This window comes from Thunnus maccoyii, chromosome 3 (genome assembly GCF_910596095.1).
Source record: "Thunnus maccoyii chromosome 3, fThuMac1.1, whole genome shotgun sequence".
Taxonomy (NCBI): Eukaryota; Metazoa; Chordata; class Actinopteri; order Scombriformes; family Scombridae; genus Thunnus; species Thunnus maccoyii.
Window position 1 is genome coordinate 20,794,380 of NC_056535.1, and position 24,062 is coordinate 20,818,441.

The 24,062-nt window shown below is 38.9% G+C and overlaps 3 protein-coding genes across 9 annotated transcripts; 1 reads left to right on the top strand and 2 right to left on the bottom strand.

The window, feature by feature from the left end:
* Positions 1-1,118: 1,118 nt before the first annotated feature.
* prxl2b (peroxiredoxin like 2B) lies at positions 1,119-9,787 on the bottom strand. Its single transcript, XM_042401070.1, has 7 exons — positions 9,616-9,787; positions 9,015-9,219; positions 7,910-7,961; positions 7,607-7,670; positions 7,406-7,481; positions 6,178-6,296; positions 1,119-1,519 (listed from the first exon to the last, which is right to left on the bottom strand). The coding sequence occupies exons 1-7, from the start codon at positions 9,676-9,678 to the stop codon at positions 1,493-1,495; spliced, it is 606 nt and encodes a 201-aa protein (XP_042257004.1). The 5' UTR covers positions 9,679-9,787; the 3' UTR covers positions 1,119-1,492.
* A 2,490-nt stretch (positions 9,788-12,277) lies between these two features.
* slc45a1 (solute carrier family 45 member 1) lies at positions 12,278-21,551 on the top strand. 7 transcript variants are annotated; one of them, XM_042407151.1, is made up of 10 exons: positions 12,280-12,890; positions 13,538-13,978; positions 14,110-14,202; positions 15,846-16,070; positions 16,269-17,167; positions 17,262-17,415; positions 17,537-17,713; positions 17,869-18,074; positions 18,377-18,602; positions 19,803-21,551. In XM_042407151.1, the coding sequence occupies exons 2-10, from the start codon at positions 13,558-13,560 to the stop codon at positions 19,829-19,831; spliced, it is 2,430 nt and encodes an 809-aa protein (XP_042263085.1). In that variant the 5' UTR covers positions 12,280-12,890; positions 13,538-13,557; the 3' UTR covers positions 19,832-21,551. The 7 variants fall into 7 exon arrangements, with proteins under 7 accessions (XP_042263089.1, XP_042263082.1, XP_042263085.1 ...); XM_042407152.1 differs by having other exon boundaries at positions 18,377-18,499; XM_042407155.1 differs by having other exon boundaries at positions 12,278-12,890; positions 16,797-17,167; positions 18,377-19,895.
* Positions 20,895-23,651, bottom strand: si:ch211-222l21.1 (prothymosin alpha). Its single transcript, XM_042407156.1, has 5 exons — positions 23,453-23,651; positions 22,759-22,839; positions 22,240-22,303; positions 21,935-22,008; positions 20,895-21,782 (listed from the first exon to the last, which is right to left on the bottom strand). Exons 1-5 carry the CDS (start codon positions 23,501-23,503, stop codon positions 21,711-21,713), a joined length of 342 nt encoding a protein of 113 aa, XP_042263090.1. The 5' UTR covers positions 23,504-23,651; the 3' UTR covers positions 20,895-21,710.
* Between the last annotated feature and the right edge of the window lie 411 nt (positions 23,652-24,062).

Consider the following 24,062-nt stretch of genomic DNA (forward strand, 5'->3'; position numbering starts at 1 on the left):
TTAGTAATTTACTAATGCTTTATCGACCAACTAGAAGTCACTAATAGGGACACATTTTGGTTTGCCAGGCTGTGAAAAATCCCTTTGGCTTGTGTTGATCATTTCTATTGGTAATAATACAGTTACAAATGTTGGCAATCCCTTGGTAAATGCTATCTCTTTCTAATAAGCCACCATGTCTTAGTGTAAATGATAATTTGCTATTAATAAATGAATTTTGGTCCAGACCTTCCCCAGAACATAGGTGGTCTAACAGTCCATTTGGAGGGATAATCTTGATGAAGTGAAAGTGAGTGTCATGTTCAAGGAGATTTAACACTAGACAGAGAGATTTTTCATAACTTGAAAACCCAAAGTTTTTCTATTAAGGGCTTCTAACTGATCTACAAAGCGTTTGTAAATGATTTATTAACCATTATTGAAGCCACCAGTTACAACTTATTATAAACTGGTATAATAATATCTATTCAAAAATGTATGTAATTATGATACTGTAAAGCATCAAATGTTCATCTTCATGTTACAAAAGTGAAATTTCACTTTTTTGGTTTTCAAATGTTTTCTCACTGTTCAGTAACCAAAACTCGTTTTATTTCAGTCAGTAAAATCAGATCAGAATCAGTGGCCTCTCATGGTTTTAGTACAGTACAGTCCTTTGTTCACAGCAATCAGTTACTAAAAACACTTAAGTCAGGTATCATATGGGGTCATTTCAGAAGTGAAGTGTAACATTCATGCACCGGTTTGCTCAGACTGGATCCACAGTATTACATGTATGTTATTCAGACACTTTAAAGACTTCACAACTACTTAGAGCCAGAGTGAAGAAGAAAAACGTTTTTAAAAGTTTGAAGTTAAGATTTTTTGACGTTTCAAATTTTTTAAGAAGGATGGTGAGGAAACAGTGAGGTGGATGCGTAGTGGAGATGAATGGTTGGAGCACATTAAAGGTGATACCAGCCATCAGAGTTCAGTCAATTATGTAAAAATTAATCCCGCATATATGCAGGATGTCTGTTTGTCATGTCAAAAAGTTTGATACCTCCACACCAATTTTAAAACTCTGCTCATGTCTCCATTTAAAAGATTTATTACAATTTCATAAATACAAAAGATGCAATTTTGTAAACATAGTGTGTAAGAAATTGTTATACATACACCAATCAATTTAAAACAAAATGATCATTGTGATTAACATGTAGGTACTGAGTTAAATTCAAAAATTACCAACAATTATTACAATTAAACATTCATAGAAATTACAAAGGAATGCTCTTTTTATCTGTACATATACAGATTAAACCTTAACTTCATGTAAAGTGAGCTTTCACGATATATATTTAACACACCTTCATACAGAACTTACAATCAATCAGGTATGGTGACAGTAGTTTTAGTTTAGTATAACATTTTAATGATATTCCACATCTTAATGTCTGTTTTAACTTCCCGAAGTGTAGATGTTCATCAGGTACCGCGGGCAGCGACGTCATCATCGTGTACAAACATCATCATTGCACTGCAAGAGGTTAAACATCAAATAATGAGGGAGAACCATGATGCACAAGAAGCATTTATTATTGAAACATAAGATTTAAATCCAATAACTGGTAGTCCAGCTAATCTCCACAAAGCCCATGTGGTGGAACATATTGACAGGAAAAAGTGATTAATCATTAATGTCAACAGCTTAATAACGATTACTGGGTGGAAAACTTTGAGGGTGGTTCACTTTCCAGGAAGGAGAAAAATGGTTTCTGTTGGTATATAAATTACACAAAAACACAAACATTCCCAACTGAAGAGGGAATATTTTTACTAACCCAAAGCACACAGTGGTCATAATGTATCTGCAGACAACTGATAAGGGTCCTGATCAATATCGTGACTCAATAACAGTTTCCAGCTTGCACTCTAAACTGGACATCCTGCCGTCTGTCATTTTCATGACACTCCCATTGTCTGCCCACACATTTTTCACTGCTTGGTCATGGAGGAGCAAAAAGGAACATGGCTCTCATAAGCAAATGACAAAGCAGAATTATTATTTCAGTTTTTGAACACTGTGATAAGCAGGTTTCTCTTACTTGACATTTATATTTAACATCTGCTTCAATCAGTTGGGAGAGGAAAATGCTAATACTTGAATAAACTATGTTTAGATGATTAAAGCCAATTGAACAGTCGAACAGTATCAACAGTCTTTAAAAACAATATTTTCATCTTCCTGTTTCATTGTGCCTTATATTCTAATTCAGCATCTGATTAAAGGACCAAAACGTAAACTAGCCTCCATCTTCTGTTGCCAAAATCCATTTTGGAAAACAGCCTGCGGCCTATTAATTACCAGGAGTGATTTTTTTTTTCTGCTGGGTTCTGCTGGAATGCTACCATGAAAATATCTAAAGCCGAGCAAGAGCTGTTAAGCAGTGACAAACAGACTGGCATTCAATTTCAACAAATCCTGTAGCTACACGACAGGATCTGGGCCCCAGCTTTAAAAGAAAAAAAGAGGTCAAACAGCTTTACACAGAAATCAGTGTTACAATTCAAACACAAAAACAACAGTAGTTCAACAGACATACACTTACATTTGACATAAATATCCACTTAATTTATGTGTTAATTACATAAGGTCAAAACTTCCAGGATTCTCAGGATTATCTTTGCTATCTTGCTGTTTAAAGTTATGAAATGAACTGCTTGTAAACACAACTTACCGCATCATATTTACATGCGATGAAGCATTTATTTTACAGGTTTTACTATAAAAATTCAAGAGTATGAATTGTCATACGATCATGCAAAGAATTAGTCTTTACTGTATTGATCTCTCACTAAATCACAGCAATTCTGTCAATGGACCACATCCATCCCAAATAAAGTGGAAAAAGTTATTATTAAAAATTTCCTAAGATGCTTATGTGGGAGATCCTTTTTTAAAGATTTTTTGGGTATTTTGCCTTCACATAGTAGTAAATGTAGAAAGAAAGAGGACGACGACGAGCGACAAACCATTCAAATCAGTCATATGTGTCCACTAGGCCACCATGAAGCCTGATATTGTTAATTTTAACTATTTATCTGTAAGTTACTTTCAGATAAGGTGTTCGGTGACTTCCCCTCCTACTTCAGAATGAGGTACATCTGTAAGCAACCTTGTTTATCCAGGAAGAGTCTTTAAAAAAATCTTTAATTTATGGCGTCTCTGATCAGACAATGTTCCTGAGGGAAATCTTGTTTGAGGGTTTCCACCTCCAGAAACAGATAATAGAGCTTCTGAAGTGGTAAATACTGACTATTAGCTGTTTGAACAGGAAAGATCTGAACTAGAACCCATTCACTCAAAACCATTGGATTTATCGATTTATCTGGATCAACCAATGACATCACTGTTAACAAAGCTTTACTGTGATGGCAAACTTTTTCAGAGCCCCTTCCGCACAAGCATTTCAGCTAGCTTGTGACTCACATTCATTTCTGCCACATTTTGACCCTTCAGAGAAAACAAGGTCTATTCTGTTCGCTGGCTGCAGAGATGACATCTGCTGGTCTTCAGACAGGTCATGGGGAAACCTACTGTACATGTTGCAATAGCTCTGCCACGGTGGGTTCTGTGGGAAGCGGGCAACAGAGCCACAAGGCAAGAAAGACCATGTGCTGGGTATCATGGGCACGCTGAAAGCCCTGACAATCACAGGACGAACCCCCAAGAAGTCTATGAAGTCCATGAGTTCTGAGAACTTTTTTTCTAAATGTGCTATTATGGTATGGAACAACATTTTAAATTGTAGTTTCTATTTTTATGATGTATTATATATTGACACCACAGAAACAGAACCAACAATGTGGCTCCGTCAGTGTGATCTTATCATCTGTTCATAAAGATGCTGCAGTCATAAATTATTGTGCACTATGAATATAGTGTTATTTAAGTGTTTGCATACCACTGAGTTTTTGCGCTTGCCTTTTGTTTTACTATGTTGATCTTGTTGATTTGTTGTAAAATAAATAAATATTTTGTTTAGGATCTGCAAAATGCCTCATATTACACCAAACTACACAGAAATTCAGATTTTTTTCCCTTTAGGCATTCATAAGTTCACACGTCACACTATTTTCATGTTTTCTGAATTCACGTCCATCTTGCACCCTAAAATCAACTCAGATTCCATCAAAATTTTAAATCACGTTCTGCTAAAAAGTCAATTTGTTCATGTTCAAAACATGTTGCTACAGCTTGAATACAAGCTATGAGCTATAAACACTTAAATGTTCATAAAGATGCTTTTTATTGACTCAATTAAGCCCTGAAAGGTGATTTCTAATTTATTTGAGTTGTTTTCTAAAAAATAAAAAAGCTATTTTCATTTAATGTAAGCCTTTGCTAAATGTTTGTTGAATCTTTGCTATTCCTCTATTTTTCTTACATTACATGTTTGACTGTGAGCATATGAGGCTGTTGTCTTTGTCTCTGAGTGGTCATCAGTTTTGAACAACACTAACCCATCCTTCCTTTATAATCATGCCGTCCTCACTAAGCAGCAAAGGTCAGCATTGTAATAACACAAGACCTATGCTTATATCTGTTAATGTCATTTTCTCAGAAAACAGAATCATACTCTGGATATCTTGTATGAATATGAATATATATATGAATATCTACATGCAAAGATCTTTAGATTTAATTAGTAATCAGTGACATGTTAAATTTTATAATTCCTACTTGTGATTTAATTCTGAAGAGCACTGCTAGAGCTACATAATTATCTCTGTGAGAGAAATAAGAATATATATATACAGTAACAGTCAAAAGTTTGCACACACTTTCCCATTCTTGAGAAAGTGTGTCCAAACTCTTGACTTTTCATAAATCTTGCCTAAGGCTGCCAGTCCTGGGGCTGTATTCATAAAGGCTTCCTTGTACAAAGAGTTGCTTCTAGTGACGAAATTCTACGAAAATTCTTAGAATTAAGATGTTAAGAATATCCCCTCACAGTTAAGACTAGATCCTGGTAAAGATAAAAGTTATTCACGAAGCATCTTAATCCTTAAGAGAGCTCCTATGGCGAAAAACTGTTAGGAGTAGAGAGGAGGACTTTTATGAGGCTTAAGAGTTTCTTAAACAGAGGAGAAAATGGCAGAAAGACAAAGAGGAAGGAGAAATATTCTCCAAACACTGAGTGACAATGAATTAAGGAAGCGCTACAGATTAGATTGTGCATTGATAATGTTTGTGGGTGATCTCATTAGAGATGTGCTCACATCTCCTTTCCAACACAATAACGCTAGAACACTGGAAATGAAAGTGATCACATCACTAAGATATTTGGCAATTGGATAAATTTGGAATTTGCTGGCAGCTGGAAAAAAAAGACATACATGCTAACCAACACTGCTACTTATATACACTAGCCAGCAATCACAGAAACTGATGAAAGCTGAGCCATTTCCCCCCGTTAATATCAAATAGATTAAGTACTAAAATGACCTGCATGGTAAATAAACATGAGCAAATAGATATAATAACTATCAGCATGTGAATAGGTGCGCAAGTAGGCTGTTAAGGTCCTGTTCCTTCCTTGCTCAGAGTTGCCCTGAGAATTTTTCTAAATCACTCCTCCTCTTTTAGGCTAAGTTAGGAGCTCTCTGAGAGTTTTCTCAGAATGTTTGTGAATACGGCTCCTGGTTTCCCACGTCACACTATTTATGTGAAATAAGTTCTCTTTGTGTTTGTGGGGAATTTTCAAGTACAATTATGTACAGAGGGAGATTATCACTCAAGTTTAAGAGATTTTTTGGGGCCTGTGACACAAACACTGACAGAGATTGAGTAATAAATGTGACATTGTCTATGAAGAGACTACACTGATGGATGCATTGCTGCTGACGTAAAACAGAGTCTGCTGAATGAACCTGATGCATAGACCGGCCCACTGTGCTTTGAGAAACTGATTTTTTTGCTTCTATTCCATTTAATCCCTCACTTTTCAGTTTGATGTTACAAAGTTCACCAATAAACAATTAAAAGTTGAGGAGGGGCGGTAAAGAAAATAGAAGAAGTTAACAGTGGAATGTAGAAATAATTACTTTACGTGAGTGAGTTATTAGTAACCTCGAGTATCTATTATATCTTAATTCTTGTGAGATGTTTTTTATGTTCATTTGATGTCTTACCACTGGCCTCTGTCCTGCTGTTACATTTGCTGAGATGCCCAAAGCATTGGAAATGTCCTCTAAAGGAACGTGGTCTCCTGGTGAATCCTGGATGAAGTGCATTAGGACCTTTTCTCCACCTTTGCAGTACAAAAGAAAATTACAAGGTATCATCAATTAACCTGCTTGACAAATTTAAAGATGATTTCCATTAACATCAAAGATTGCAGTGAATTTGCTTTGGTGAGTTCATGATTCTACTGACAAAAACTATAACAATAAAAAACAAAAACAGAGTTCAATATGTAACAGCGAGTACATAGCCTGTTGTGGTTGATAAAAAAAGACCATAAAAATATATATCCTAATATATAGGATACAGGAGAAAATACAATAAAACGCTAGAATTAGCTAATGGTGCAAAAGTTTCAGTCCTGCAAAAATACACAGTCCTATCTGGTTTTACTTCAAAGCTTCTAGGTAATAGACTTAAGTATTAAGAATCCAAATTGCTTCCTACAATACTCAGATTTAGATCTTAATTGACAAAACCTCAAAGAGGAGGAATGCTGGTGAGAAAAACCCAAACAAGGATTTTTGGTGGAGCCAAAACGTTGAAATTAAGGAGACAGACCGGACAGGGTGACTTGTACTTCCTCCAGCTGATTATTTTCTTTAAGAACAAGCTGCTCATACCGCGCCATAATAGAGAGAACTAGCAACAAATAGAGAGACTACTAAGACTCTGGCTTTTTTTGCGCTTGTCTTCAGAGCACCACATTTGAAAAACTTAAACAAGAAAGTTTCACTGCCTCATTAACCACTTAATTAAAAAATTACCTGTAATTTTCCTTTTCCTCTCTCTAAAGTCCTTTAACTTCTTATAATGTAATATTCATTGTTTGTATACAATAAACGAATAATGTGGAGAGAGGCAGTGACCCCATGGAGCACCAACACTAAGATAAGATCCTACTGTGAACTTCCAGCCACACTACCATGATATGATGCAGCATTGCCCTCTAGAGGAGAAACTGCAAAAATGCCATTTTAACTGTTTATTTACCTGCATTCAAATGAATGGACAACCCCTTATCAATGCCATGCCACAAGGTCATTTACAAATCTCCTGTTTCATTCAGTCTTCTGAACTATCATTGTTCTTTTTCATCCACTTCTATCACAAGACATTTCACAAGACAGACCCTTACTAATAGCCCCCTCCGGTGCACCTCAACCTTTACTGTACCTTTGGCTACGATGAGCATGCCTCCACTCTGGAGCAGATCTCCTGAGAAGTTTCCCTGGATGCCTTCAGCATTGGCCTGAAAACAGCAGAGACAACAGGCAGTCAAAGGTCAGTCTGTCAGTCTGTGTATGTGCAACTTTACGCCCTGCTCCAGTGACCATGAAACGTATGAAGTAATCATATAACCATGAAGATATCTACCTTTGCGGCTACATCTCGTACTTTCTTCCCCAACGCAGCAGGAACAACACTTAAGGCTGAGTACCTGAGGAGGAAAAAAACAACGTCTCTCAATTACACAAAGCAGTTAGTCTTTTGCAAAGTAGAGAAAATTAGCATGACTGGTCAAAACCTAATTCGTCACTTTGGTATTAGGCTCATCAATAAGAGTTAGACTGATTATCTTTCACAAATGAAGGCAATTCATATCAAGATCAAAGCAAAGCATCATTCTTAAAACAGTTTCTCTATTATATGCAGTGAACGTGGATTTACTTTACTCACCTTTTGAAGCCCAGATCCTTGTAGCTTTTCTTTTGTTCGTCAACATAAATGGCTAAAAGAGAAGATGATCAATGATTATTTACAGACCTACAACAGTATTTGGCTGTTAAGACTAATGACCTCAATAGCATTTCTGAATCCTTGTGACACGCCAAGTCTAGTTGTGCAAAGCTGACAATGCAGCTGTTATGTTATGTTATTACGAGGCTTGTTACAGCAGTGAAGAAGATTTATGTTTAAATTGTAGCTGCAAACATCCCAGTTCAGAAAAGAACACTGATCTATTTATTACAAATATCTCAGAAAACAAATTGATTCTCATATTTTCATTTCTGGACAGAACCACATTCATAGGTGGTTAAAAATCTGACAAATATTTGAATTGTGACCAGGCAACCACCATCTGAACTGGAGTTTCAGACCCTAAATAACTGTTTTTTTCTCTGTTTGTTTTCTGTTATGACCTGTGGCTATTTCGGAGGCGCTTCCATTTAAACAAAACCAGGAAGTGACAGTTTGTCATCGATCAGCTTTTAACCATCATTTCAGTCAAAGAATTGTTTTATAAAATAACTGACTGTATTAAAGAGTCTTAGTGTTTATTTATGCAACTAACTCATTTATTAGTGGACAGTGTGACAGGATGTGTTTCAATAATTATAAAAGATCAACATATTTTTCATTTTATTAAGACTGAACCAGAAGACAAATTCAATTATTTGTATAAGATGAGTAAATACTGCTTACATCTAGGGCTGCAAATAACAATTATTTTCATTTTTGATTAATCTGCTGATTATTTTCTTGATTAGTCGATTAATCTTTTAGATTATGAAATGTTAGAAAATAGTAACACAGTTTATCAGAGGCCATGATGATGTCTTCAGTTTGCTTGTTTTGTCTGACTAACAGTCTAAAATGTTCAGATATTCAATTAACTGTCACATATGACAAGGAAATACAGCAAATCTTCACATTTAAGCTGGAACTATCATATGTTTGGCATTTTTGCTTGAAAAATGACTGAATCGATTAATCAATTATCAAAATGATTTAATTTTCTGACGATCGACTAATCGATTAATCGACTAATCGCTCTACTTACGTCCTTTAAAAAACCCTGCTTCTTGGAACTCCTTCAGCCCGACTTCTTCTGGTCCAACTCCCACCAACGTTACACCGCTTGCTTTCAGGTCTGGCTCTAGTTTGCTGACCTCTGATGCCATCCACCGACACACCTGACAGCCAAACCGGCGCAGGAAGAACAAGACCACCGGCTGATCCTGCCATAAAGACTGGAGCTCTATACTCTGAAACACAGTCAGGTTAAAAAACAAACAAACATGAAACCACAAAAGAACTGGTTTCACACAGGCTACATGTGGGAAATGGTGTAGGATGTACTCATTTTATCTGTCACAGGTTCAAACTGTGTAATATCATGATTTATATTCACATGTATTCCCTTCAGATCATCATTATGTCACCCTGGAGGTCCCATTACTTCACTGCTGTGAGGTAATGGCAGGTTTATTACAGCAGGTCTCAGCAGGGCACACAGGCCTCTAATGGGAAACCAGGTGAGCCTAACAGCGCTACTTTAAGTTGAAAGCAGGCATCTTTAAGTACAAACAGTAATAATCTGACAGAGGACAGAGAGAAACATTTCCTACAAACTGAAACAGTCGCTCGGCTCCATTACTTACCTCTCCGGTGTCAGAGCTCCTCAACAAGTTCTTCCCAACTCGAGCAAGGTCGACGTTTGGCATGTTGGCGACTTTTATTCAACGAAATCTGAGGAGTTTGTCCGGTTTCTGATCTTGTAGTAACGACGTTTGAAGCAACGCCCGCACAACAGTTGCAAAACAACTGCATCCTGACACGCCCCCCTGAACACTGGCGTCCAATCAGACTCTGTTGGCGCTGGAAAGTCAGCCAATCACAGAGCGCGGTGTGGTCAGCGGAGGCGGGGCATATTAAGAGCAACTTGCAGCACGTGCACCTCACCAGTACAATCAACCCAAGTTGTAATTTTTCTCTATAGAGCAGTTATCCTGTCTATTTGAGCTAATCGTTTTCTTTAATACACTCCACATGAAACATTTGCTCACCAGGTTTAACATGAACTCGAGTGGTGACTGAATATTTGAAAATATTTTTTATGCAGGTTGTGTAAGATATAGGTGAGCTCAAAGGTGAGAAGATTTATTGCAGTGTTTGCTCACTTTCCTGGCTTAGATTTGTGTTAAATAGCTGTTAGAGTTAAATGCTCCTTTGTGGAAACCATTGATTGAAAGTAACTAATCAGGCTACATTTACTCAACTAGCCCACTTCATACTTCTACTCCACTTCACTTCAGAGGGAACTATTATACTTTGTAATACACTACATTTATCTGACAGCTATATTTTATATACAAAACATATGATCAGCCTCTATAATGTGATCCATTGTTTTATATTAAACTACCCGTTAGTATTGTTAAAATAGCTCCACCAACTACAACAGTAAGATGCTATTTATTTAGTAATAATAATTCAATAATATAATATATAATGATTGTTTTCATTCTCAGGGGGCCTTTTTTGCATAACAAGTGCTTTTTACGTTTGCTATTTTAAGTATATTTTGCTGATAATACGGCTGTACTGTCACATTTTTGAATGCAGAACTGTTACATGTAAAATTATTTCTTTTTGCAATAATATTTTTACATTGTTGTATGGCTGCTTATGTTAAGGATCTGAATTCTTTTTCCACCATGACACCATACATATAGTCAGAAGCATCTCTGGCCCTGTCCACTTTTGGTCACGTGCTTTTTTAAGGCCTCTAGAATTCAAATTAAGGGAAATCTTGACACTACAACATACGTTTATATATCAAATAACAGCGTGCCTCCAGCTTTTCAAACTGTTTTGGAAAAGCCCCCTCCTGTTTCAACATGTAAAAAGAAATGTTTTTTAAGTTCTGTGTGGATGAACTAGTAGTTGGTTTGTGTAAGTGTGGTTATTAGGTGCTGGGTAACCTCTGGTCAGACTGAGGTTAGGGGGATAGTGGCAGATAAGGTGGAAGGGAGAAGGGAAGGAGGATTTACTTTACTGTATTTTTTTGTTTCCTAACTGGTTCAGGAAAGGAACAACTCTTAATACATATATGTATCCATGTACATGACTGCACCTGTGTGTGTTTTCACCCTCTATTTTAAATACATTAAACATTTTCAGCACTCAAAACAGAAATAATTTCATAAAAATGTGGTCACAAAAACATCATCCTCGTGGTTCAACGACTATGAATTGAATATATCTGTCCCAAGAGGTTGTTTCTGCCTCTCATATCAGAACCTGCAGGCCAGATTATTTTACTACAAGCCAATTAGCCTGCTATCAGAGGCAGCTCTAAAACCTGTAGGGACCAGTGTGTCAGTACTAATTTATCCTAATATACAGCAATTTATACTATGATATGAATTCTTCTGAACCTTTTGATGTAATTAGGCTGTTTAATAGGATAGAAAATTAATGTCAACTTCAATAGAATATTTTACACACACATTAAATACACTAGTGGAACAAGTAACCTAAACACTATGAATGTAGAATGTAGAGTCCTACATTCAGTACACATCACCATCTCCTTATAGATCATAAGTTTCATCTATTTTATTATTATATAATATATTATTCCTTTATTTTACAGTTCAAGTTACAATGTATATACTGTAAATAAATCCTAAATTTCAATAATTCTTGCATGACTTGTACTTTGTGTGGTTATAGCTTTGATTTGCACTAGTTACCTATAATTTTACATGCATAATACAAATAAATACAAATAATAGATAGCATTTTTTAAATTTCATAACATATTTTTTTGTGTATTGTTGAACATCGTGAACATACAGACATTCAGTAGTTAAATAGAAATGTGCATCCTTGTTCAATTCAAAATAGAATTGTTCAAAATGTAATTATATGTCAAGTAAATAAAATATAAGAAATATGTAAAATAAATAACCACTTATTATGAGATCCTTACATCATAAACAAATAATATCCAATAATAAGTAAAGAATAACAATGAAGGACAATATGAGTTAATCAGGGGACTCTTCATAGTACATCAATGTAGGCACATTTTTCTTAAACACAAGTCTTTAAGTGTTTTTTTCAATCTTTATTGAGAAAACATAAAAAATATACAATCAGTGCAGACATGTGTTCAAGATAAAGATACAAGAATATCAATTTAAATAAATAAATAAAAAATACTAACCTTAATTTAAAAAGAAACAGAATTGGGATAAATACACTTCATTAATATAAAATTATGATTGAAAAAACATATGTTACTCTTCTTCAGAGTTCATTGTACAGTTTGACAGTTTTATTACTTTTTTAGTGTTTGTAAGTTTGAGAGTCTTAATATATTCTTTAAATTCACATAAAAATCCAGTGAAATTGTTATTTTGCATTTATGTATGTGAAATTTACCATATAGAGTCAATAAGTTTACAATGAATTCAGTGTTATATTTATCATGTTCAAAATGTGTAGCCTAATGACATTTTTACACTCAATTTTAATATTATAATTCGTTTTGCTCAACATATAATCTTCCATTCGAGTCCAAAAAATAACTGAATGTATAAAAGATTCTGGTTCATCATTGTTAAAATTACATTTGGTTTCAACATCTAAAAACAAAACAAAGCGGTGCTGATGCTGCAGGGAGGGGCGTGACGTCACGGGAGAGACCGGGAGGAGGAGGAGGCGAAGGGGGAGAAGAGAAGAGGGGGAAGGAGAAGGGACGGAGGAGAGAGCGGGGGGATGACTGCGTTAAAGGAAACGAAACAAACAAACAAAAAAAACAACAATCATGACTCCTGTAATCCATCCTACGGTTTTTATAAATCATAATGGCTGCTCTGTTTACCTACACAGTGCGCCGCAATAAATGACGAGCCACCCCGATAAGGTAATTATCATCTTTGACGTTTCAATCTGCACGCCTTCCTCATCTTCTGACTCATTTAAGTCGACTGTGCGGTCTTCACCTTTAGTACCAAATGTCAAGTCGAGGATAATATCGATGATTATTTGCCAAATGGAATAAAAAAAGCAATCGATCGGCTGCGTGGCAACATAAAGGATCTGTTTCGGTCAATTATTTCATTTGAATTTGAGCGATAATGATGCGTTATCCTTGTCATTGTCTTGAAAGCCATCATTGTAACTCCCAGCAGGCTCCGCTGTGTCCGATTTGAGCTTCCTCCATGAAAAATTAAAATGGAAACAGGCTTCATGAGAGCGGTGCCGCATACTACACTGCTGTATTCAGCCACGCCGAGCACATGGGCTTTGCGCACAACACTAACATGCGCATTGGTTGCAGTGCGTCGTGCTCATCATTTCTGTGCCATCGTTGCTGTCTGTTGGTCACTGCAGTGTCCTCTTGGTAGCACTACATGAACAGCACTAAGTTACTCACATGACTGTTATGCTTGTATGCTAAAAACTGTGATGATCTTGAATGACCTCTAATGTTAAAAAAATCAATCCAAGACAAGTTTAAATCATAACTGACTTCTTTTTTAAAAAAAATCACCTTTTCATATGCTGCAGAGTAAACTGGCTTGAGAGAGATGTCATCTCCGGGGATGGACACTCCCAGTGACCCCCTCTTGGCCAGTCCTGGAGGGAGGTTATCTACAGCTCAGGAAGGTATCTGGAGGAGCTCGCTCCCCAAAACTGCCAGCTTCCCGACGTCCACCACTCGGCACCTCAGTCACCGTGCCAACAACTTCCAAAGACAGCCAAAACGTAGGAAGCTGATAAGACCTTCTCCACCTCCGCCGCCCAACACCCCCTGCCCCCTGGACCAGCTGGACCTCAGTGAGCTTCCCCCGAGACGCACCTTCCAAGAGCTGCTCTTCAATGGCTGCATCCTGTTTGGTATCGAATTTAGCTATGCCATGGAAACGGCTTATGTGACTCCTGTGCTTCTACAGATGGGCCTACCTGATCAATTCTACAGCTTGGTGTGGTTTATAAGCCCCATACTGGGTGAGTACAGGAAGAGGAGATTACCACCTGGTGGGCAGTGGTATTTGATGGATTGTGATTTTGAATCGCAGTTATCTTGTGCAGCACTTGCTCTTTGGAATCTAACTTTGTCCCTTGTCTTTGACTTGAAGGATTCCTCGTTCAGCCTCTCATAGGAGCGTGGAGTGATCGCTGCACATCCCGGTTTGGGCGAAGGAGACCATTTATTCTTGCCTTGGCTATAGGTAAGAAATGTACTCCAGTTTTTTAGTACCGCACTTACATAAAGTTAAGGATTTAAAAGAGACACATTAAAAAAGAAGAGTGAAAACTGACACAACAGAGGCTGAGACATCCTGACTTTTCGTCCCTAATATGGGCCAAACAACAAAAACACCAGATTCAACATTTCCCGCAATGAAACTCTTTAGCATCGTTCATTAGACCTTTCCTGCTTGGTAAATGCCCACGTCTTTCTCCACACCTTCAGTTTGCCGTGCAGGCTTTCTGTAAAAAACATGTTGAAAGTTAGCATAATGAATTATAGGGAAAAGTACTTGCCCAAATATTATTTAAAGTCCCCCTTCACTGCTTCACTGTGCAGAATGATTTACTGTATGTGCAGAGTTTGACACTAGAAGACTCTTTTCATATTCATCTGCTGAATAGGGAAAATTTCTTTGTGCTCATCTTAAATCTCAGTTTAACATACATTTCATATGTCTTAAAAATGTCTGGATCTACATCTATGTTTAAATTAATTTTGTTATCACAGTCAGACAAAAGTTATTTGTAAATGATGTGCCTTCTTGAAGGTACTTAAAGAATGTTCCACCTTTGTTTAAGTAGTTTATGTTGAACTTTATTCCAGCTGGGTTCCTTTGTTCTGTTATGATCATATTGTATATTTTGTTTATACTCCATACCGTGCTATCATGGTCTGAAGTCAATAAATAAAAAAATTAAGAAAGTCGATTTTAAGCCCAAGACAAAACATCTGGTTTGTCAAGTTAATTTCTCAGACTTGACAACCCTCCCTTCTGAACCTGAAAAGTCATTACATATCCATGTTCACAAGCTAGATATATATTATACTCCCTACAACTAGTAATTTGACTAAAAGTCGTTAAGGGCCCCTTTAAAAGTGAATACGTGAATGATTTTTTTTCCAGATTACGAGGATGTGGTACTGAAATTAAAAACATATTGTTTATACTATATACTAATCATCGTAGTATACTGTTCAAGCATTTAGTATACAAAAAATAAACATATTTAACCATTTTACACTTACAGGAAATTATACAATATGTGTGACACTGGATGTCGATCAAACTGTGACTTTGGGATGTTTCTGCCAGTTAAACTTTACAAAGAAAAAGCTTAAAGTGTTTCTTAAAATTGACTTTTTTTCACAGCTGATATTTTGACTCATCGTTGTAGGAAAAGGCTCAGGTGATACTAAACACATTAACGATGGCTTTGGTGTATTCCAGTGTTCCAGTAAGCCATGACAGTGTGACTGTGAGTCAGCATGCACAATACCAGGACCCTTAAACTGAAGCAGCCGAACAGAATTCAGCCATCATTAATTTTATTATGTACGCCTGTGTTTTTCCTGCTGTGTCATATCAAAATGTCTTCTGTGAAAAGGAGCTATTTAAAACTTTTTTTTTGTTTTTGTTTGCACTGCATGGGAGAATAGCATCCACCAACAGCACTCTCAAAAATCTACCATATTCAGTATGCATAGTGTCTGATCTGAATACACTTAGTTTTGTTATATTTCCAGTATGAACACAAGACATAACTCAGAAACAGTTTATAATTAGTATGTAGTATGAATTTGGGACACACCGTTTGTTTCTTCTTCTGCTTATCTTCACAGGGGCGTTGGTCGGTCTATCCCTGGTGCTGAATGGGCGGGACATTGGAAGTGCACTGGCTGACACGGCATCAAATCACAAGTGGGGAATCATCCTGACAATTTGTGGTGTAGTTCTGATGGACTTCAGTGCTGATTCAGCAGACAACCCGAGCCATGCGTACATGATGGATGTGTGCAGCCCAGAGGACCAGGATCGGGGCCTGAACATCCATGCGCTGCTGGCAGGTAGGAAAGAACTTAACACATTCACAAAGTCATTGTTACTTCATTATCATGCAGTACAGCATAGAAGATGACAGCTTTAATTTGTGTTCTTTCAAGATAATTTGGAGAAGACAGAGCTGAAATTAATCTTAATCACAAGACATTGCAAAAGGTTAAATAAAGAGGGTTTTCTTTTTGTTTCTTAATCTTGTTATACAGGACTGGGAGGTGGATTTGGCTACATCGTAGGTGGCATCAACTGGGACCAAACACAATTCGGGAAGTCGATGGGAGGTCAACTACGGGTCATATACCTGTTTACGAGTATCACATTGGTGATTGCCACCGCCATGACTCTGATGAGTATCCCTGAACGTCCCCTACCAAAGAGCCAACCGAACAAAAACTCCAGCAAAAAACATCTGAAAAGCCCCAGCCTCCCTCTTCCTCTCTCACCCCCTGTTGCCCCCGGATCGGCTCTGGGACTGGACGAGGAGGACGAGGACGGTCTTTACGCCTATAATTTCCCAAAGCCTCACCCATGTAATCCTGACCCTCTGGCCCATTCTTGCAGCGCCAATGCACGCCTCTGTGCTGGCCTCACTAGCCCCATATCGCCCCTGAGCCCCCTCACCCCAAAATATGGCAGCTTTATAAGTAGGGACAGCTCTCTAACGGGCATCAATGAATTTGCCTCCTCCTTGGGAACCTCCTACATTGACAGTGTGCTCATAAATTGCTACACAGGTCAGCAGACACCACAGGCCCTGGCGCCCAACTCCACCACCGCACCCCTACCTCCAGGGGACTCCCCGCCTCCTGACGAGCCGGCACAGGGGGCAGGGAGCCATGCTGCAGGACAGACCCAGGCTGATGTGGTGTCTCATCCAGCTGGGGAAGTTCAGGAGGCAGAAGAGGCCCAGCCTGCGGGAGATGCACAATCTCACGGAGCATCTCAGGTCACGGCTGGGGCTCAGACTGGTGCAGTGTCACATCGTGGCTCTAGTGCTGGTATCCTGAAGCGACCCCAGAGTCTTGCACTAATGGAGGAGCCCATGGCGACCCAGATTGTCGGGCTGGAGAATGGACGCAGAAGAACAGTGACCTTCAGCCAGCAGGTCAGACACGTTTTTGGAAAATAACAAAAGCTTTGTATTCAGTAGTCACCACAGCATTTAAAAATTCAGTGTCTGTTTTTTTTTTCTGATGAAGGTTGCAAACATTTTGCTGAATGGGGTGCGCTATGAGAGCGACCTGAGCGAGAACGCTGAGACAGGAGATTCCCAAATGTCAATGAAGCTGCTGTGTATAGCCATCTATAGGATGCCTCCATCTCTGCGGAGTTTATGCACTAATCATTTTTTGGGTGAGAATAATCACCTTCAAACACATTTTGTTTTGTAGCTATAAAACCCTGCAACACCTTAAAAGTTATCTGTTTTGTATTTAATTTTTAGTTTGAGTCACTACTTCTCACTATGCTCTAGGCTGGCTGTCCTTTGAAGGCATGCTGCTCTTCTACACTGATTTCATGGGGGAGGTTGTGTTTGAAGGAGACCCTAAAGCACCCCACGACTCTGAGGCTTACCAACGCTACAATGCTGGTGTTAGCATGGGCTGCTGGGGCATGTGCATCTATGCATTCAGTGCTGCTTTCTACTCAGGTAAGCTTCTCTGGTAATTACATCATGGCCTTGATGTTAGTGCTGCTCTTGCCAGGGAAGAGTAATTTCCTACCCTTTGTCTTCCTTTTCTTGCCACGTACAGCTTTACATTTGACTCCTCTGTTTCTCTCTGTCTTTCTTCTTCACCTTTCCAGCCATATTGGAGAAACTGGAGGAGCGTTTCTCTCTTCGCACTCTTTATTTTTTTGCCTACCTGGCGTTCGGTTTGGGCACAGGCCTGGCCACTCTGTCCACCAACCTCTACGTGGTACTTTCTCTCTGTGTCACCTATGGGGTGCTCTTTTCTTCTCTATGCACACTGCCTTACTCTCTGCTGTGTGAATACTACCAGAGCCCTCAGGTCAGTCTCTAGATATGTGCAAGTTTGGCATTCATTTTTCTAATTTGTATGAGTAATTAGTGGTTGCTTGATAGTAATTTTCCACAACTATCTTAAGGCAATAATTTGACACTTTTGGTTATGCGCTTATTAACTTTCTTGCGGAGAGTTAGAGAAGAAGATTGACACCACCCTCATGAGAGTGGTGTCAGTTTTCTCATCTAACCCTCAGCAAAATATCCACACAGTTTTAACACTGTAGTGATTTGTGGTGTACTACACATATTAAGCAAATAACTAAACTCTTTCTCTATGTCCTTCAGTTTTGTGGCTCATCAGAGGAAGGGACCAGACGAGGCATGGGGGTGGACATCTCTCTGCTCAGCTGCCAGTACTTCCTGGCTCAGATCCTGGTTTCTGTGGCGATGGGACCTCTGACCTCACTGGTGGGTGGGGCCCAGGGAGTGATGTACTTTGCAAGCCTGATGTCATTCGTGGGCTGTCTGTACTCCTCTCTCTGCGTGGTGTACCAGCTGCCCCCCCCTGAGGGTGAGCCCCCCGAAAGCGAGACCCAGCCACTATTGGTGCACATTTAGAAAAGCCTCTTAATTTACTTTTACCTCACACACTCAAACGGCACACGCGCCCACGCTATCGCTTAGTGTCTGAGTGTGTTGACCTTCACCGCACTGATAGGACAAACACACTGTACATCCTGCCGCACACTGTACAGCACAGTTCCATATATTATTTCACAGCAATCAGCACTGCTCTTCTCAGAGCTAGACAGACAGACAGACAGACATTGGCCACTGCTCTAATATGTGTACATGTGTTCATACAGTGTGTGTGCCCATGCATTTTTTCCCAACTTTTGCAAGTGAATGTGTGACCTTTTTGAATGCAGTGTGGGACACTGTGTGTGTGTGTGTGTGTGAGTGTGTGTGTGAGTGTGAGTGTGACTGTGAATGACCTCTGAGTTTAAATAAGGCTAAACCGTTCTTGTGTCTGATTCTTTGCTGTAAAATCTTGCATCATCTTTTCTTGCTTGTTGGTGTTTAGGATAGAAATGTTAATCACTACGTACATGCTAACCACAGCTTTCCCTTCTTTTTTCTTCCTTTTATCAGTTGCCTAACGTCTGCATGAGCTGCAATGTAATCTCTCAAAGCCTTGTGTTAATGTTTTGTTTTGGTCATACGGCCAAGGAAATGTCTACCTGCCTGTTTCTCTGAGTTAGCATAGCAGCATCACACCTTTAGGCAGGATTTTCTGACTAAATGAATGTGCTGCCAGGGACCATTCACACACAATTTTAATGTACCCATTAATTCAAGAGCTCAGCATAATTTAGCAAACAACATACTTGATATTTATGTGAGTCTGAGCGATGCGCATAATCACAGTTACAGTCTTGAAGGGCTTCACATTGTCCACATTTTTAACAGCAAATAAACTTTCCACACAATCCGCTCATCACTACACTTAAATTCAAAGTTTGGTGCTGGGTGACTCTTAATCAAGTCCCAAGTATGAGTACAATGCCAATTAAGTACTTAATCAGCATAGAGCCATGACTAATAGGATGACACACACACACGCGCACACAAACCTTCAAAAACACAGAGAAATGTGTGCTGGTGGCTAATTCTGTCTGGGCCCTCACTAAGCCATGGACAGCCCTGTGAGCTGTCACCCTACTCCTGGCCATGCCATTGTAATAATGACAGTGATTCTTGTCATTATCAGGAAGAGGAGAAGTTGAAACTGGCGTGTGAATCAGCATTCAGTCGGAAACCGAAAAAAACAGAAGAAGAGCAAACAGAGAGAAGACTCATGTGAACTTTGGGTAACCCTGAAGGTGGACAACATTGAACTGAATTGAACTGTGGGGTTTCGCTGAGCCAGCAGCAAGAGCTTATTGTCATCAGTAGGGTGCATGCTTAAGATAGTAGGCTTCTGCTCCACCATGCTCAGTGTAGTGTGATGCCCTTTTAATTGAGTTAGTTCGCCAAGTTCCCGAGGGAAGAATCAAACATCATTCCTTCATCCATCCTAAAAAGCCATCTTCATTAGCAAAAATGGTACATATAATTGATTTTTTTTTACCTCTGTCGTGCCATGGCAAACAGTAACAGTTGTCTGATCAGCCTCAACACAAGCGCGACGCTTGACTTCAGGGCTTCAACAGCAGGTTGAACTTTAGTATAAAACCTGTTTTAAGCCTTTCATTGTGACTGTTTCATTGACTGACTCACACAGTGAACACCCCAACATTACGGTGCCAGTCATAATCGCTGCCTCAGCAGAATGTCAATATTTGCCTACTATTAAGCCTCCTGAACTGGATGCACGCCATGCTCATGTTTCTGAGGAAACAGTTACTGTGTGGATCATGCTGTTGCAGCTTGCTTGAAAAAAAAAAACAAAACACATTGAGGTTTTGTGTTATAATGGTACCACCTATTGCTCAATATTAGCAGTGTTACTGTAAACGCTACTTCTCTTCAGGATTCAGTTAAAACTAAAATTATAATTTTGCCATTTTGGAGTCCCGTGTCAATTCTTGTTATAATTTTACCACTTTACAGCCACCACCCTGGTTGACTTGCACAATAATGACCTGCAATTTCTAACTACACCTCATGGGGGAGCCAGGACACATAAGAAAGCAAACACATTAATTCTGTGCACCGTTTTCCATTATTCCTGTTCCTTCCTGCATCTTAGCCAGCCATTTTCCATGTTCAGAAAAATTGGGTCAAGTGACATCTACTTACAGTCATGGATTTCAGAAACACTTATGAGCTTGAGACAAGTAAAATGCACACAAAACAGATCTTAAGTAAAAAGACAATTTATTTGTTAATCAGAATATACAAAGCAGTGGCTGAAGTAACCAAATGTCATTCTGGTTCTGAAAAAGGCAGTCTTGGACACAAAACTGGGCTACCCAGCCATAACATAAAACTCATTGAAAACGTAAGAAAAACAAAGTATAAATGGTACAAACTTGCGTGGAATGCATACAGAACAAATGACCAAAGCTTTAAGATTTAAGAGGGGTTAATTAACATTGCAAAATCCTGCCTCCATCAAACAGCGTCAAGCGATCTTGTGGAGGCGCAAGACAGAGCCCCTTTATTCATTTGCACCATCTGTTATGTTAACAGGGCAGCCAAGCCAAGGATTAACTAGCAGCTCAACACAAAAGATTATGCCTCAACTAATAATGCTAACAACTGTCCATTAGCCCCTGCTTAAAACTTATCTTTGGTCCTTTAAGTGAATCTGAGAGGTCAACATGAGCCTTGGAGGTGAGCAGCTGCCTGTATGTATGAATCATCTGGTCAGCACTGACATAATAGAGATTGTGCTTCTAACATACTGATATAAAACCTCAAGAAATGAAAAAACTGATCTCATAGTGTGGCCCGATTTGTACAAGTAGAAAAAAAGCTCATTTTAAAGACCAATAAATAACATTTCGTAAAAAAAGGAGGCAGGGCCACTATGTTTCAGGACTCCAGTGCAATGTGATAACATGGGAGCAAACAAAAAGAAATATCTTTCAAAGATACAGAAAGCACAAGCTCTACAACACGATGTTGACCAGGCTGGTAGGACAGTGCTGCAAACAAGTAGCAGGGCAGAGATCTAAGCCTCCACTTCTGCCTCTTTTGAATCTCCATTTTCCTCTGTCTTCTGCTTTTTTGTCTCCACTTTCTCCTAATGGAAAAAGAAAAATATTTCAAACTCAATATCAAAGAGGTTCAACCAACTGGTTAATAGATAAAAATGAGTAATTCAGCTCAACAAATTACAGAAGTGTGTCAACTGGAATTTCAGAGATTGTGTACTGCATGCTGAGGACAACTCACCTCCTCCTCCTCAGCAGCACGCTTCACAGGCTGTGCATCAGTCTCCTCAGCAGGGGGCGCCTCCTCTGCATTCCCTGTAAGGACAGTTTGTCACTTCAGAAAATACATCTTTCACCCTCAGTGTAATTAAAACAAGATTTACATTTACCAGATCAACACCAATATGGACATTTTAACTCAAGGCCACACACGGGAAGAACATTTACAAGACAAATAAGGAGAAACAAAGTGACAGAAACATGAGATTGGTTTAACAAAAAGTCTACTAATGGAAAAAAAAGCAATATTGCTCCATATCAATGTACCATCTCCATTCTTGTGTTCCTCCTCTGCCTTTTCTTCCACTTTGTCACTGTGATCAGCACCGTTCTGAATAAAGAGAAGGAAATGTCAGTCCACTAACATATTTCACAACTGAGCTTTTATTATGTGAGCAACATTGTAGGATTATGGACATTATTGTAAAGGGAGAAAACAGTCAAAACATGGAATCCCAAAACATAGTTGAAATAATCCTCCCACAGCCTTACATGTATGGACTCCTCTGGGGACACTTTAGAAAAAGGCATATTTGTGGAGCCCTTATTACCTCCCCAGAGGATTAACTACCAAGCTCTGAGAAAAGAAAAAAAACCCCTCAGTCAAGAGGAACCAATGGAGACGTCCAAAAGCTTGCTAGTTAACATCTGTGCCATTTCACAACCCAAACAAAGCACTGTGTGGAGAGCAGCTGAACAGAAGGGGGAGGCGGTCGCAGCGACACCTGCATGATGAGGGGAGCTAAGACAAAAGGCCATGAGGCTTTCTCCTCGTCTCTAACTCACTGTGCCATTGGCAGGTGCGTCTCCGTTGTCGGTCTTCTTCTTCTCCTCCTCCACCACCACTTCTTTCTTCTCCTTCAGCTCCTACAAAATAAAAGCATCCCCACATTCAATGCGACGCTCAGCAGAGTTTATTCTGAAGGGAGACGCGCAGCTCACACGTCTGGGTTTAATTAAAAGAAAACACGATTAACACATCTGTGATAAAAGTCTAATTGGAGATAGTACGTGTGAATGTTGCACGTTCTCATGCCAATCCGTGCGCGCGTGACGTTAATGTAACTTAACGTTCACGTTACTGTGGCTTCCCGCCCACAGCTGCAGCTCTGCTTCACCAGCTGTATGCTGCTTTGTCTGCTCTACAACACATTTTTAGCAAACCACATCACATACGAAAAATTTCCCGGCAACCAAAATGTAGCTGCCGACGCTTGAAATTACAAGTAACTCACACTGTTGGTGCGTAATCAACGACATTTCCGTATAACGTTAACAGTCATTTTAAGTAACACATTCATTAGTTTTAACTTTCAGTACCGTTAATGGTAACGGCTGCTGTTAGGGAAACACCACTGCTTTCTATCCAGAGTTAGTCAACTAAACCAAGTGTTAAAAATAATATAACAACTTTTAAAGTTCCTAAAATCTTTTAACACGACGGTTCAACTGAAATAAAAAAAAATTGAATGAAACGCACCTTGGCTGTAACCTCTGCAGTTGCGGTCGTGTCAACAGCTGTGTCGGCCATGGCTATTTTACTTTAGATAACTGTATTCCTGTTCAGAAAAAAAAGATTTTTTTAATTTCTTGGCTCTTTGCCTTCGTGTGAATACACCAAAGACTCTGAGAGAGAAATGATGTCTGCCCGTCTCCGCTTTTCTCTCGAGCTCGTTGTAAGTCCACTCTCGTTGGATACAGCAACACAATCCCGCACACGATTGGACAATGTCGACCACCGGAATATTTGATTGGAGGAATATCGTGTCATTCATGACAAGTCGTCCCGCCTACCGGCTATCTCGTCGTTGATTGGTCAATTGTTTTAAAGCGCTGCACTGTGATACTAGAGTTCTTTTTTTTTTTTTTTTTTTTTACTCTCCATCAACTAGCGTTTGGTTTTCACCTTTAATCTAAACAATGGATGTAAGTGTGCCGTTGTTAAAGTTACAGGTTAATAATCTATAACACTCTGCTGACGACTGAATATCAATCTTGAGTAGATAGGTTGGAAAAGTTTATGAACACATGTCCACCACGGACTGTATCTTTTTTTTCTTTTTCTTTCTTTTTTTTTTTTTTTTTTTTAT